The following is a 13,499-nucleotide window of genomic DNA, read 5'->3' as shown; positions in this document are numbered from 1 at the left end:
GGGGCTGGGCTTCCCCAGCGCGGCCCCGCCATCGCTCTGCGAGCCGCCGACCATCGGGGCTGCCGGCTGAGGCTCCTGCCGCCTCCATGCTGTCCCCGGAGGGTTTGGTGGCCGCAGCTGCGGTGCTCGTGGGGCTGGCCCTCCTAGCTTGGTGCCTTTGGGCAGGGAGGCTGGAGGTGCCTGCAGACGGGGGAGAGGAGGACGAGGAGGAGGAGGAGGAGGAGGGGATCCCCTTCATGGCCGAGGAGGGCTCGGGGCACTGGCGGCTGCTGTGCAAGCCCTCGGCTCTGGCCCAGCACCTGGTGCGGAGCTTGGGGCGGTCGGCGGCGCTGCGGGGGGGACGCTGGCTGTGGCCGTGCTGGCCCCGGCTCCAGATGCTGTGGCAGCTCCTGCAGCCACCTGAGCCGGAGCCGGTGGTGGCCCGTGAGCTCCTGCAGCTGTCGGACGCTGGGCTGGTAGCCCTGGACTGGTTGGTGGGGCCGTGGGGGGCTGCGGGTAGCGGCGGGGGGGTCTCCAGCCCGGTGCTGCTGCTCATTCCCAACGCGGCCGGGAAGGTGACGGGGGGGCTGCTGCAGCTGGGGCTGCGGGCGCTGGAGCGGGGCTTCATCCCCGTCATCTTCAACCGCCGGGGCCACAATGGCTGCCCCCTGACCACCCCCCGGCTCCAGCCCTTCGGGGATCCCGGGGACCTGCGGGAGGCCGTGACCTACCTGCGGTGCCGGCACCCCTGTGCCTCCCTGCTGGCCGTCAGCGAGGGCTCGGGCTCGGGGCTGCTGCTCGCCTACCTGGGCGAGAGCGGCTCCTCCAGCCGCCTGGCCGCCGCCGCCTGCCTCTCCCCCATCTTCCGTGGCCGCGACTGGTTTGAGGCCAGGATGCCCTGGCTTTACGAGTGGCCGCTGCTCCTCCACCTCAAGCAGGGATTGAGCAGGTCAGTGCAGTCCCTTGGGCCTGGGGAGGTGGATGGGGGTACCCCGGGGACCCCTCGGTCTTCCCTGGGGGTGTGCATGGGGTGGGTGCTGCTGAAACAAGGCGCCCCAGTGCAGGGCAGAGGTGCTGAGGGCAGCAAAATGTGCTGGTTAATGTACACCAGCCTGGAGCCGGCTGCCATGGGGCCAGCTGGGCCACCACGTGTGTCCCCAGCCTGGCTGGGGCTGCCGCAGCATCTTGGGGCTCCTGAGCAGGGAGATCTGGGGCAGGGTCTCACAGTTCCTCCTGGGAGGAGTTGGTGAAGCCCCTGTTTGGTTTTGGACCCTGAGGGGTGAGTGGGGCTGGCCCCTCTCCCTGCACTGCCCCTTGTCCCCAGCACCTGACCCTCCCGTTGGCCCTGCGGGGGGACTGTGATGCCAGCCCAGGGCTGGGCTGGGGGCTGTGACTGCTGCTGTCCCTTCCCAAGGGCTCTGGGTTCCCTATTGCCCAACACAGCCAGGCTCGAGTGGACCAAGCACTGGCTGAGACAGGAGGCAAACTACCCTGGGCCAAGGCCTTGAGCAAGCGGGCACTTCCCTGGGGGGTGCTGAGAGCTTGTGGGGGTAAAGGGACCCTGCAGGTGGCCAGATGGGGGCAAAATAATGTGGATAAACCCCAAAACATAGGGGCAAACAGGTGACAGGCGAAGCTGCAGCAAATCTCAGATGGGTGCAGCAAGGAACAGTGTGTACTGCAGGGATGGGGTGCTGGGGGTGGGCAGCAGGGAATCTCCCCCCTCCCTGTTTCCCCGTTCCCACTGCAAATGCTGCTGTCACGGTAACGAAGCAGGAGCGCCGGCCGTCTCCCGTTGTCATGGCACCCGGGCTGTGCTGTGGGGACCCTCCAGGATCCCTGGCAAGGGGCTGGGATGGGCCTCCTAAGCCACTCTGGGGCTGGGGCAGTCGAGGTCACCCCTATTCCTCTGCGTGCAGGGCCAGGACTGTTGAGCAGCCCATGGGCACACAAGCTGGTGGCACCCCCATGGCAGCATCCCTGTAGCCCCCAGCTCCAAGTGCACCCCTATGACCCTCCACCCCCACAGCAGCACACCCCAGCCGCTGCCAACATTCTCCGTGGCCCCCATCCCAGCATCCCCACTGCCCCCAGCCCATGCAGCACCCCTGCTCCTCCAAGCCCACGGCGGCCGCCCCATCCCCGCAGGTACGCGGGGGCCCTGGCCGAGGTGGTGGACACGGACAGGCTCCTGGGCAGCCGCTCGCTGCGGGAGCTGGAGGAAACGCTCTTCTGCCGGACTCGGAGCCGCCCCACCAGCTGGGAGAGCTACTGGGAGCGCAACGAGCCCCTGCGCGACGCGGACGAGGCGGCGGTGCCGGTGCTGTGCCTGTGCAGCGCCGATGACCCGGTGCGCGGCCCGCCGGCCCGCAGCCTGCCCCGGGAGCTCTTCCGCAGCAGCCCCTACTTCTTCCTGCTGCTCACCCCGCACGGCGGGCACTGCGGCTTCCCCCGCCGCGGGCCGGGCCGCTGCTGGGCCCACGAGGCCGTGCTGGAATATTTCAGGGCCATGGCCGAGTTCCTGCGGACGGAGGAGAGGAGGAAGGGGCTGCCGCGGCCGCGCAGGTGGGGGGGTCCCACGGTGGAGCCCCCCGTGTTCACCTGGCAGAGGTCCTACACGCGGTAGCCCCCCCCGGGGCAGGGTCTCACAAAGGCAGGCAGACACTCCGTGTACTAAAATTACTTTATTACAGTTGATTTTTTTTTTTAACATTTCCTTTGCTATGATACAAAGGATACTTACAAACAAAATATTACATATGACCTTATTTTTTTTTTCTCTTCTCTTATTTTCTGACAACTTGGTAACAGCTTTAAATGCACAATCTATACAATTAATACAGGTTATATATGAGCTATAATGTATGTTGAACCAGAAGAATACCAGAATACTGACAATATACTGTACATTAAGCCTTACCAGTTAGTGCTCGTGGCATTTTCTACAAGAAGGAAAACGCACACCTGTAGATTCACTCATACCAGCTGGTGCTACCAGACACGGAAGCAAGAAGGAGTTTAATTCCCCTGGTTAAATCCTTCGTGGCCCATCACCGTGGTGCTGAGCCTGGAAACCTCAGACCAGTGTTCATAGTAAAACAGCAGATATGTGTGTGTTTTTTTCTATCTAATGCTCTGTGGCACAGCACGGCGCCGGCCGGGCCTGCCCATACCTGGATGATGCCCCAGAGCAAACGGCCAAGGCGCTGGGGCCGGGCGCTGGGTGAGCTCTTGCTGGGGAGCTGGACCTCCTTGGGGAGGGGGAGAGGAGGAACAGGAGGAGGAGGAGGAGAGGAAAAGCAGCAACAGCTTTGCTGTCATCAGCAGGCAGCTCTGGGGTTTGTGCACATGAGCAGGCGGTGGCCGAGGGGGCAGAGCAAGCCCAAGGCATGGCGCATTGACCCTGCACAGGATCGGGCAGCAGCTGCCCTGTGCTCACCTCCTCACCAGGAAAGGTCTGCTTTTGTTTTGCAGCCAAAGCCAGAGGTGTGTGGCTACAGGTGTGCACTTCCCCTCCTCCCGCCGGGGTCTACATCGCACTGATAAGGTTACACTTTTTGTTTTTTATTTAAATTTTTTTTTTTTCCTTTTTAAAGCAACCACCAAGTGAAGCATTTTTTTAGTTGACTGGCAAAAAGACCTGGCATTTGCACAAAAGCTGCAAATGGAAAAGAGCCATCCCCTCCTCCCACCCGCTGCATCCCAGCCCAGAAAAATCCCAAACTGTTGGCGGAAGAAAGAAAAAAAAAAAAAAACCACAACAGGGGTGGAGGAGAGGAAGGGGAGGGGGAACAGGTTGGAAAATACCAGGTTTGAGTTAACATTTCCTTGACTTCACACAATTCTTGTGCAAAAAGAAACAACCCCCTCCCCCCCAAAACAAACAAAAACCCAAACCCAGAAACATGCTGGAAATAATGAAAACAAATGGAAAGTAATATATAAAATTAAAAATATAAATAGGATGTCTGGCTGACTGGTAGAAGAATAGGTCATTTAGGTTACAAAAAGGAATATACATTCAAGAGGCTCTGAACCCAGTGGGGTAACTGATGTTAAACTTGTGTTAATAGTTAGGCTAGAATTCTCAAGTTTGTCTTTAAAATCTTCACAACACAAGCAAGCTATTTTTAAAAAATATACACTATACACACCTCACACAGCTTCTCCTATCCGTATTACACACGTTACGCTACCCTCCCATCCACTACACCGAGGGGTGGGGTCCCCCCATCCTGTCCCGACCCCCCGGCCCCGCGGTGGCGGTGGGGCAGCGATGGCTGCGGGGCCGGGCAGGTCGCTTGGCCCCTCCACGTCATACCACAACCTTCTCAAAGCATTTACAAGTCACCAAAGGGCTGTAGCCTTTTATGTTATACACACTTTCACTTTGCAACGTTAATTATTTACATCAGGGCTGCCCCCCCCCCCCACCCCCCCCAAAATCTTTTAGCTGTTTCTAGGCAGGTAAAAAAAATGTTCCTGTTCCAAGCAAAGCAGGGGGAAGAGCTGCGGGGGGTTAGGAGGGAAGAAAAGCTGAAGAAAGAAGCGGGTGGTTTGCTTGCCAAAAGCCAAACCCGTACGCGCACGTCTGCCTCTCCTTCTCTGATCCTTGAAATCCTTACAAGCTCCCATTCCCTACAACCTCCAGGATAACCAGACCCGGAGAGCACGGCCTCACCGGCGCTCAGACTCCTCTGCTCGCAGCTTCCCGGGATGCTCAGCACAGCTACTGACTCACAGCTTGCCTCTGCCACAGGACACGGAGCACAGATCCTGACCATTCCTAGGAGCCCACCCCTCGCTCAGCAGCAGGTCTTGCAGGGCAAGCCAGCTGCACTGGGGCAGGGACACTGGGACCCCCACAAGCCACCACACTGCACCCCCAAAGTCGCCCTTGGCAGCTGCCACCAGGCACAGCCGGGCTCTGCCGGAGCTGTGCAGAGGCAGCGGCCGCCGACTTCAGCTTGTCAACAACCCTGTGCTGATTTCTGCACTCTGCTGAGCTCAGAGTTGCCATAGAAATGTGTGATCCTGGCACTAAAAGCAGGCAACGACCTCAAATCAAAGTCTTTTTTTGTTTTGTTGTTTTTTGTTGGTTTTTTTTTTTTTCCTCCAGTAGATTTAGATGAACTCGGGCTTAAGACAAAAACAGTTGGAAGGGGAAAAACAGATCATTTCTAGAGAGATTGAAAAACATAGTCACAAGCCGATATTAAACTGCAGCAAAGAACCTGAACTTGGTTCCCATTGAGTTCAGCTCCAGAGCAAGCTCGAAGCCACCGCTCTGCTCTGTCCCTCGCACTGCCCTCCGTGCGGTACAGGACGCCCAAGGGAAGGAGATTCCACACAGCCATCAGGGAAAACCCAGCCGGAGGCTGGAAGCCAAAAGCCCCAGGCCAGTGGCTGTTTGCCTCCCCAGCTTGCAATATTTAAGCACAAATTCCTTACAGCATCACTGGACAAGTCTCAGGGATTAGGTGCATGCTGAACTACGACTGGCAATTACAGTAGCTTTTTGCTAGCTGGCACATACTGTATCTATAAATTTTAGTACAAAAACTTAAAAAATACAGAAACTAGGTCAATTTGTTAACTACATATTTACAGATAATTACAATTCTTTTCACTGACAATAATTAAACTAATTGTCAGTGAAAATTCAAACTGTGCATGTTCTGAGGTACCCGTACTCAAGGGTGGGGAGCGGGGCAGGGGCCGGAGGGGCGAGGTGGGGAGAAGTTTCCCCCCAGGGTTTGTTCACATCCGTGGGGGCAAGGCTCGGCCCTCCTGGTTCCTGGTCTCACTGTGTGCACTCAGAGAAAGCAAGGAGAGCGGGAGCTGATATTGGGGTCTTATTTTCCCTAGGACATGGCTTAAGGGTGTTTTGAGGATGCCAGGCAGGTGCAGAGCTAATGGTCGTGAACCAAACTGCCTTCTCCCCACCAGGGAGCCTTCAGGTGAAGTGCAAGTATTGAGACCCACAGCTCAGTGGTTAAGGTGCTTGTTTGCTGGCAAATCCGATTTACTAAGTCCCTCTCTAGCTGACAAAGGGCTCTCCTTCCCCCGGAGGAGGGGGCAGGGATATAGCAGGCAGCATCACAGCCCAGTTGGCTGAACTTCATTGTGCAACAGGAACCTGGGTTATCTGCTGCCACTGCTCCCTGGTGGGGTGATGTTTACTAAAACCACTAGATCTATCAGGTTTTCTTATTTTCTGCCTGTAAACAGAGAGCCCCAACCCTCCAAAGCGCCTGACATACAGTCATCAAAAGACTTCGGCTCAATCGATTTGTAAAAGTGCAGACTCAAACAACCACAGCAGAGAGACAGTGACCAGCATCCCTGCCTGGGTATCCACTGCTCCTCTGTCCTTGGCACGTGGTTCTGGGCTCACTGTGGGCCAGCACTGGGGTGGGAACATCCTACAGGCACGAGCACAGGTAAAGACAACACTACTCCTTGGGAAAGGGTAAGAATGACCCAACCAAACCCAAGTCTCTCCTAAAAAAACTTGCAAGAGACCTTCCAGAAGGGACAGGGGGAATATTGCCTCCAAATTCTCTGGTAGCACACAGAGAGCCCAGGGTTGGCATTCTGCTGAGCTGGTGGGGCGTCCTTGGGGGAAATGCGTGACCTGACACATGCAAGAACCGCTTATCCCCTGAACTGTCAAATGCCTCCCTAAGATGGGGTCTGGAGAGGACAAAGGAGAAGGTCAGAAGGGTCTTCACAGCTTGAGGAGCTGGTGGTGTCCAGCATGGCACTCACCCCTCTACTATGAGAAAGACCAGGGCCAAGATTTACTAGAACTGCAGAGCAAGCACCCAGGAGAGGAACAAGGCTGTCCGCTGCTGGCTGGACTCGAGTGACAAAGCACACAGGGCCTAAGCAGAGTAAAGAATAGACCAAGAGCATCTCTGTGTGTATAGATGGATGTACAGACCATAAGTCTCTAAGAACACACACGTGTACTTAAAATCTTCCAATCTAGCCTCTCTTTTGCCCCTCCACACAACCTAAGAACCTCCAGGTATCAGACACATGCCAAGGCAGCCAGTGCTCAGAGCTAGCAGCGGCTGCACCTCAGGAATGCCAAAAGCCAGTGCCAGTGCAGCGAGCCAAGACCGTGCCGGGCTTGTGATCTTTCGTGGCGAGACGCAGCTGGGGACTCTGAGCTCAGCCTGCTGAGCACTTCACCGGCCCACTCGCCGCCTCCCCAGCAGATCCCTACAGTGCCTCCACTGCTTGCCTATCGCTAAACCATCTTGTTTGCTTCTCTGCTGCCTTGTGACTTTCTGGTACCCTCAGGAAGCTCCCTGGTCTCCTTCAAAGCACACCCGCAGCAGCTACCTACCCTCTCACGCTCCAGAAAAAGCAAGCTGCAGTTACCAGGGCTGTTAGGGTTCAGCCCTAGCACAGCCTGTGCCACGTCTGTGCCCTCGCCCCGAGAGCCTTGCTGAGGGGTTGCTTTTGCTCACAAACAGGAGCGCTAAAGAACAGCAGAACTGAAGTGCCCTGACAGAAATGCACAGCATGAGGTGTGTGTGCACCTATACCCACACACACGTACATACAGAGTATATAAATATATACAAATGAGATACCATATATATATCCAGAGAGATGTGCGTATTCAACAGAGTAATGGGAGACAGTGGTACGATAGGATTTATTGCCTCTCAAGAAATGGCACGTAAGCAGGGTCGAGGGGCTGGGAGCCTGGAGGCGAGGGGCCCTGGGGGTTTAAACAACAGCACAGCCCCAGGAGTGCCCTGGCTGCACCCCCGTGCAGGTCACAGCGAGTGTGCAGTGCCCGTTCTTCCGGCGCAGGAGGGCTGGGTGGGACACAGAGCGATGCCAGCCTGGCCCCAAGCCAGGCAAGTAATGGCTGCAGGGAAATTTTTCTGTGGAAAGTTTGGTATCACACCATGTATTTAGTTGTTCAGCCTCTTTGAAGTTCACAGGCTTGGAGGGAATGCAGGTGAAACAGAGCTGTGGCCTCCATTTCAGTGCTGCATCCAAGGAAGAAAGCACGTAATGTTCAACATGGAAGGGAGAGGTGGCTGCTGGCTCCCTGGGACCATGGAAAAGAAGGAAAATGTGGTCCCTTTCACAGGTTTTAAATAAAATCAAAGGAAATTTGAATCAGAAAGAGGTAAAAATGCTGGCTACTTTGTTTTTTTTTTTTTTTTTTCCATCTCTGGGCTAAGCTACACCAGAACTTCAGGTCTTTGCAGAGGGGAGAGAAAAATAACCACAGAAAAGAGATTTCAGGGGTCAAGCTGGTGATTTTAAAATACCGCAATAAAATTTGTAAGTAGTCCACACAGAAGAGTTCCCCAGTGTTAAATATGAATGTAAGAAATGCAAGAGAACATCTTTGCTGAGGTACTGGAGTAGTTTCCACAATTTACAGATTACAGTAATTTTAAAACTGAGGGCATGACTGCACTGAGCACAACATGGAGCAACTGGCCTTACTTTTAAAAACGCTTTACTTTTAAAAATAAGAGTTTGCAAACTGATTCAGAGAGTGTTTGCATCTCTCTAGTGCACAGTTGTTCATGTATCTCAGAAATAAACCTGAGATACATTAAAATTCTCAACACCAAGGGCCTCCTCAAATATCTCCAAGGCACAGCCTGACCCTGAGTTCCTCTGGCTACAGCTGTGTAATGAGGTGCTTCCCCTCGAGATCAGGCAGTTTTGGGACAGCTTTTCTTCCCCCACGTACACACAGGGACACACACATTTAGACCAGTTGATCTGAATCAGTTTTTGCAAACTATTTTAATTAAAATATTAACTTGTTGGAATAGTCCAGGTCTGCACATGATATACATGTAAAAATGGTTACTACACAATTCTTTTTGAATACAAAAAAGCCAATATGGGATAGCCATCATTTGGATTCAGCATTCAGTCATGCTTGACATTACACAAATAGATGTGTTGAGAGAATTCTGTTGAAGTAGCTCAATTTAAGCCAGAGACTTTGACCAAATTCAAACCATAACAGAAGCAGAAGAATGAACCCACTGAACTTGCAGGTATAGCCTGTCCCCACTGTAGCTGCTGCTGTTTGGGATAGAGGAGCTGAACTCAAAATGCTGTGTTAGCACCATGCTCTGGGCGCACCCTCCACAATCACATGGTGAACCCCAATACAATTTTGGCCTTTCATTTTGGTTTTGTCTCTCCTTCCAAACCTAGGAAAACACAGGTACCTTTCCTAAACGAGTTGCGCTTCATTTCAACAACACTGCAATGCAAAAGAGTGACCCCAAAACATCCAATTCCACATAAAAACATAGCAGAGGAAAGGACAGGACAATTCACAGTTACCACTTGCCCCCACGAGCATCCAGAGAAACCTCCATGGGACCCACACCTCCTCCCAGGCTTCTGTCAACTGTTAGTACAACAAAACTCCTTACAAAGGGGCTGCTCAAACATGTTTTGGTGGAGTTTCCATCTTCAATTAGAGTGATACGCTACATCACAATGCTAGAAATCCCAGCTGGATTCACCAGACACTGGCAGAGAGTTGAGGACTGGGAGTGGATGTTAACTTAGCTAACGAAAGAGCGCTGCCCTGTCGGGTACTGAACAGCAGCGAGACACTATTTACTATATAAATATGTCACGTGGACAAACACATTCGGAAAACCTCGCTTTTGAGCCCTATAAACATATTAAAGGCAAATCCTAGAGTTAGCAGCTAGTGTTTTCTTCAAGATGATTAGTGTGCAAGGAAAAACATTTACAAAGAACCCTGGCTGGTCAGTCCCCAAGACGGAAACCTTTGCCTCAAACCAAACTTCATCTACCTGCTCTTCCCACAGTCCTGGCTGAGCGACACCGTCCTGGCACTGGCACGAGAGCATGGGGGCATCTCTGGTTCCCAGCACTTAAGGGATGACACGATGCCAACAAAGTCATTCAGTTATAAGACTCCCTGACCTTTTATCACTGTATGGATTTCACAACCTCCTTTGTTTCCTTTCAGTAGTACAGCAGCTCCAATGAGCCCTCTGGAAGTAGTGCCTTCTCACATGGTGTGATACGCTGCCGAAATATCACAGCATCTCTAGGGACTGTAAAAGTTGTGAAGTATTGCAGCAATGAAAACAATAAAAAAGGAGCCTCACATGCAGCAAGATCTACAGTGGTGATGTGGGTTAGTCATCAGCTGGGAAAGAGTCATTGGCTCAGCTCCTCCTGGTACACCATGGCAACTAAACATTTCAACAGTTGGCTACACGCTACATGTAAACAGGAAATTGCAACAAGCCAAAAAGGTAATAAATTGGTGGATGTAGTGTAATAATGAAAAACCCGATCAATGGCATTTTGTGACTATGGCATCCTTCAAAACACCTCTGGCATTTGAGACTGATTGGCTGAAAGTCTAAACATTTCTGAATGGAGCAAAAAGGACTACGCTGGGCTCCAAGAATTATTCTGATGCTTAGCTAAAATGAGATGTCACAGTATTAGCTGTACAAGTGCATTACTTACGCTCCTCTGCCCAACCTCATCTGAGCTACCAGCAGCACAGTCAGGGAGTGCCAAAGCAGATAGACCATTTCAAACATTCCTAGCCTGTTCCCCCGGACAGGTTTCCCTACAGAGTTCTCGGGAAGCTGACCAGTGCCTTCTGACAGAACGTCACTTCTTACACGACACAGAGCGTGCACTTGGGCAGAAGGGCCCTGTTGAGCCCTGGTGTCTCTTGGCCTCTCTTCTCACCTTCTTCCTCACCTACAACTCTTTGAAAATGCCTCCTGGCAGAGGCAATACCCTAGAAATTTATCCAATTTAATGACAAATAAAAATGGAACAGAAGATCCAGCTGTTCCTCCCCTGGATGTTGGTTTAAAGGCAGCTTGCCTGGTTTTTGCAGGGTGGCAGATCGAAATTCATGGATATGGGAAGAGGTCTCCATTCTCCCTCAGACTTCCTACATGGATGGCATGATGAGGGCAGTCTGAGGCCCTTCTGTCAGTGTGATGACCACCAGCCAACTGTTCTGACTAATTGCATATATTTCTCAGATGCCCTCCCAAGACCCCTCCAAAACATAAAAAAAAAAAAAAACCAAAACAAAAAAACCAACAACAAAACAAAAAACCAAAAACCACCCCCCAAAACCCTGCAGCCAAATACTATGACATCCCAGTTAGTAAACACAAAACGTAATGCTTTACAAAATGAATACAATATTCCATGTGCACCCAGCTTCCACACGTCAGCACCGCACTGAGGAGGCTGCTGGGCTGGTGTCTGTAGGCAGTTTCTGTTGGCAGACAGCTCCAGTGGAATTGCCACCCTCAGTTATTGTTTAAGTTATGTATAAGACATGTGTGAACCATTGGATATTTGTGAAGTAACACTTGTGCTCCTGCTCATGCCCTGCTCCGTCCGTCCCCCAGAAGCTGTCCGCCTCAGAGCCTGGGGGCTGTTGCGGACCCCTATAGCACTACTTCGAGGTACCCCCTGCATGGGCCCCGAGGGGTGACCCCATGGCTGAGGTCCACCTTGCATTGGATGGCCCCAAGCTTGCGGTGGGCCACCCATGGGATGACCCCAGTGAGGTCCTGCACCCCCAGTAGGATTGTGGGACCAGCCAGAAGCTCCCGGGTAGCTGTGGCTGAACGCCTCGGGGGAGAGATTAGAAAGAACCATATTACTAAAACCTAGCCTCATGCTTTCTGAGTCAAAGGCTTCGATCTCGCGAGCTTGGCGCTCCAGCAGGCTTCGTATCCGCTCGGTGCGCTCGTTCTGCAACGCCAGCATCTCCTCCTCAATCTAGGAAGGAAAAAAAGAGACAGTCTGTAGCAGCAGGACTGGCACAGCCTCTGGAGGACCTGTAACAGCTACTGAGGGACTTCTTCCTGCATTTGTGCAGGAAACTGGCTCTAGATCAGATATCCGTGGACATGCAGTCTGCTCTGAATACAAAAGGGTGAATTTTTAAGGGTTAAGTCTCTAAGACCCACACAGCCCAAAGCATGATGAACACCAGTTGGAGGGTGCTGGTCCCTGTTCCCTGGTGAATACATGAAATTTGAGGGATGCGAATCTGATACCAACATCTTGACATAGATTAATCTTCTGAGATCCAGCAAAGTCTACAGCTTCCATAGATGCCTACTGGGAAAGCACCTTCAGGTACAGCCTGCCAACACAGCTTATGGTGACCTTCACTGTTTGTAGCTGAATCTAATGATGATTATGATGATGACTGCTGTTTTCTCTAGGATTCAATGCACAAGCCCACATTCAGCTTCCTCTCTAATGTTCACTGGCCAGATTTTCTTAGCTCATGTATTTATCACCTCCTCTCTACCCCTTTCCTAATTTGGTTTTCTCATATTTCACTGCCCTGATACTTTTTCCAGGGTGTGTGGCTGAAGGACATAGGCAGTGCTGTTTGAGTTGTGTGGCAGATTATTAGCTAGATGATATGCAAGCTGGCAACCCCAATTTCTCCTCCATAAGACTGTTCCAAATTGGTTTCCAAGACTACTTTGGTAAGGGCACTGGGATCAGCACTATAAGTACTGAAAACACAGGACTACAGCCTCCTGACACCCATCAGACAGGGATGAAAGCATTTCTTATTGAAATCTTTGCAGTCAGGTGGAGAACCAAAACCCATTATCTTCTTGCCAGCACTGAAAAAGCTTCTTTTGGCCTCAGTGAAAAAGACCAAATGGGGAAAAAGCAGGAGCCAAGACTTTCAGCACAGCTCACTGGCATCTCCCTGCTGTCAGCAGCAACATGGCCAAGAGGTGTTATCTGGGTCTGTGCTGAAGGCACCAGGCAGAGCCTTGTACTTGTAAGCACTCTCTTGCCTGAGTCAGGGAATATGCAAAGCAATTTCATCTGGAATTGAGGAAACAATCTGCTCCAGCATGAGTCATCTCCTGAGCCATTTGGGGCTTTCAGAAACTCCTTCTCCACTTGCCTGTTACTCTAGGTGAGTGACAGACTGTGCACTGAGCAGCCCTGCTCACTATTCCTGCTGCAAGCCACAAAAGCAGTGGAGGAAGGTACCTTCTGTAACATTACCTCTTTAAAATGCTCTGCTTGTTTTTTTCCTGTCCTGCTATCTAAGTAGAATCCTTCTTTTTCTCAATGTCTTCAGCATGTCACCATTTTCAGCCTCAGTGACAGTGTAACACACAGGACTTGGTGCAACTGAACTTCACTGAAAGGCCTGACACTTTGTTAAAGTGACATCACTCAAACCACTCTGAAAATGAAGTGTCTGAGGCATGTGGGAAGGAAATGACTAAATCTGAACTCTTTCAAAGACACTCTTGGGACATGCTCATTGCTGGTGCAATACAAACAACATTTCACATCAATGGAGCTTGGCTATTCCCTCCTTACTCCAGGGATGGACATGACACACATGCTCTGGTGAGTTATGATGATGGGCACCACCAAAAGTAAAGGGCAGCCTGCTGAAAAGGAAGCAGATTTCTATGCATGCAGTAACTTCTGGA

The 13,499-nt window shown here is 52.1% G+C and overlaps 2 protein-coding genes across 2 annotated transcripts in view; one reads left to right on the top strand and one right to left on the bottom strand.

The window, feature by feature from the left end:
- Window positions 1–84: 84 nt before the first annotated feature.
- On the top strand, window positions 85–2,634 carry ABHD15 (abhydrolase domain containing 15). Its single transcript, XM_058037340.1, has 2 exons — window positions 85–928; window positions 2,128–2,634. Exons 1-2 carry the CDS (start codon window positions 87–89, stop codon window positions 2,603–2,605), a joined length of 1,320 nt encoding a protein of 439 aa, XP_057893323.1. The 5' UTR covers window positions 85–86; the 3' UTR covers window positions 2,606–2,634.
- Window positions 2,635–2,650: 16 nt separating this feature from the next.
- Window positions 2,651–13,499, bottom strand: part of TAOK1 (TAO kinase 1) — a 67,722-nt gene continuing 56,873 nt past the window's right edge. The window contains exon 20 of the mRNA XM_058037338.1: window positions 2,651–11,793. Within this exon, the coding sequence (XP_057893321.1) occupies window positions 11,332–11,793 (462 nt within the window). The 3' untranslated portion in view covers window positions 2,651–11,331. The remainder of the gene's footprint in view (window positions 11,794–13,499) is intronic.

Source organism: Melospiza georgiana, chromosome 19 (genome assembly GCF_028018845.1).
Source record: "Melospiza georgiana isolate bMelGeo1 chromosome 19, bMelGeo1.pri, whole genome shotgun sequence".
Lineage (NCBI taxonomy): Eukaryota > Metazoa > Chordata > Aves > Passeriformes > Passerellidae > Melospiza > Melospiza georgiana.
This window is presented reverse-complemented; position numbering and strand designations above follow the sequence as displayed.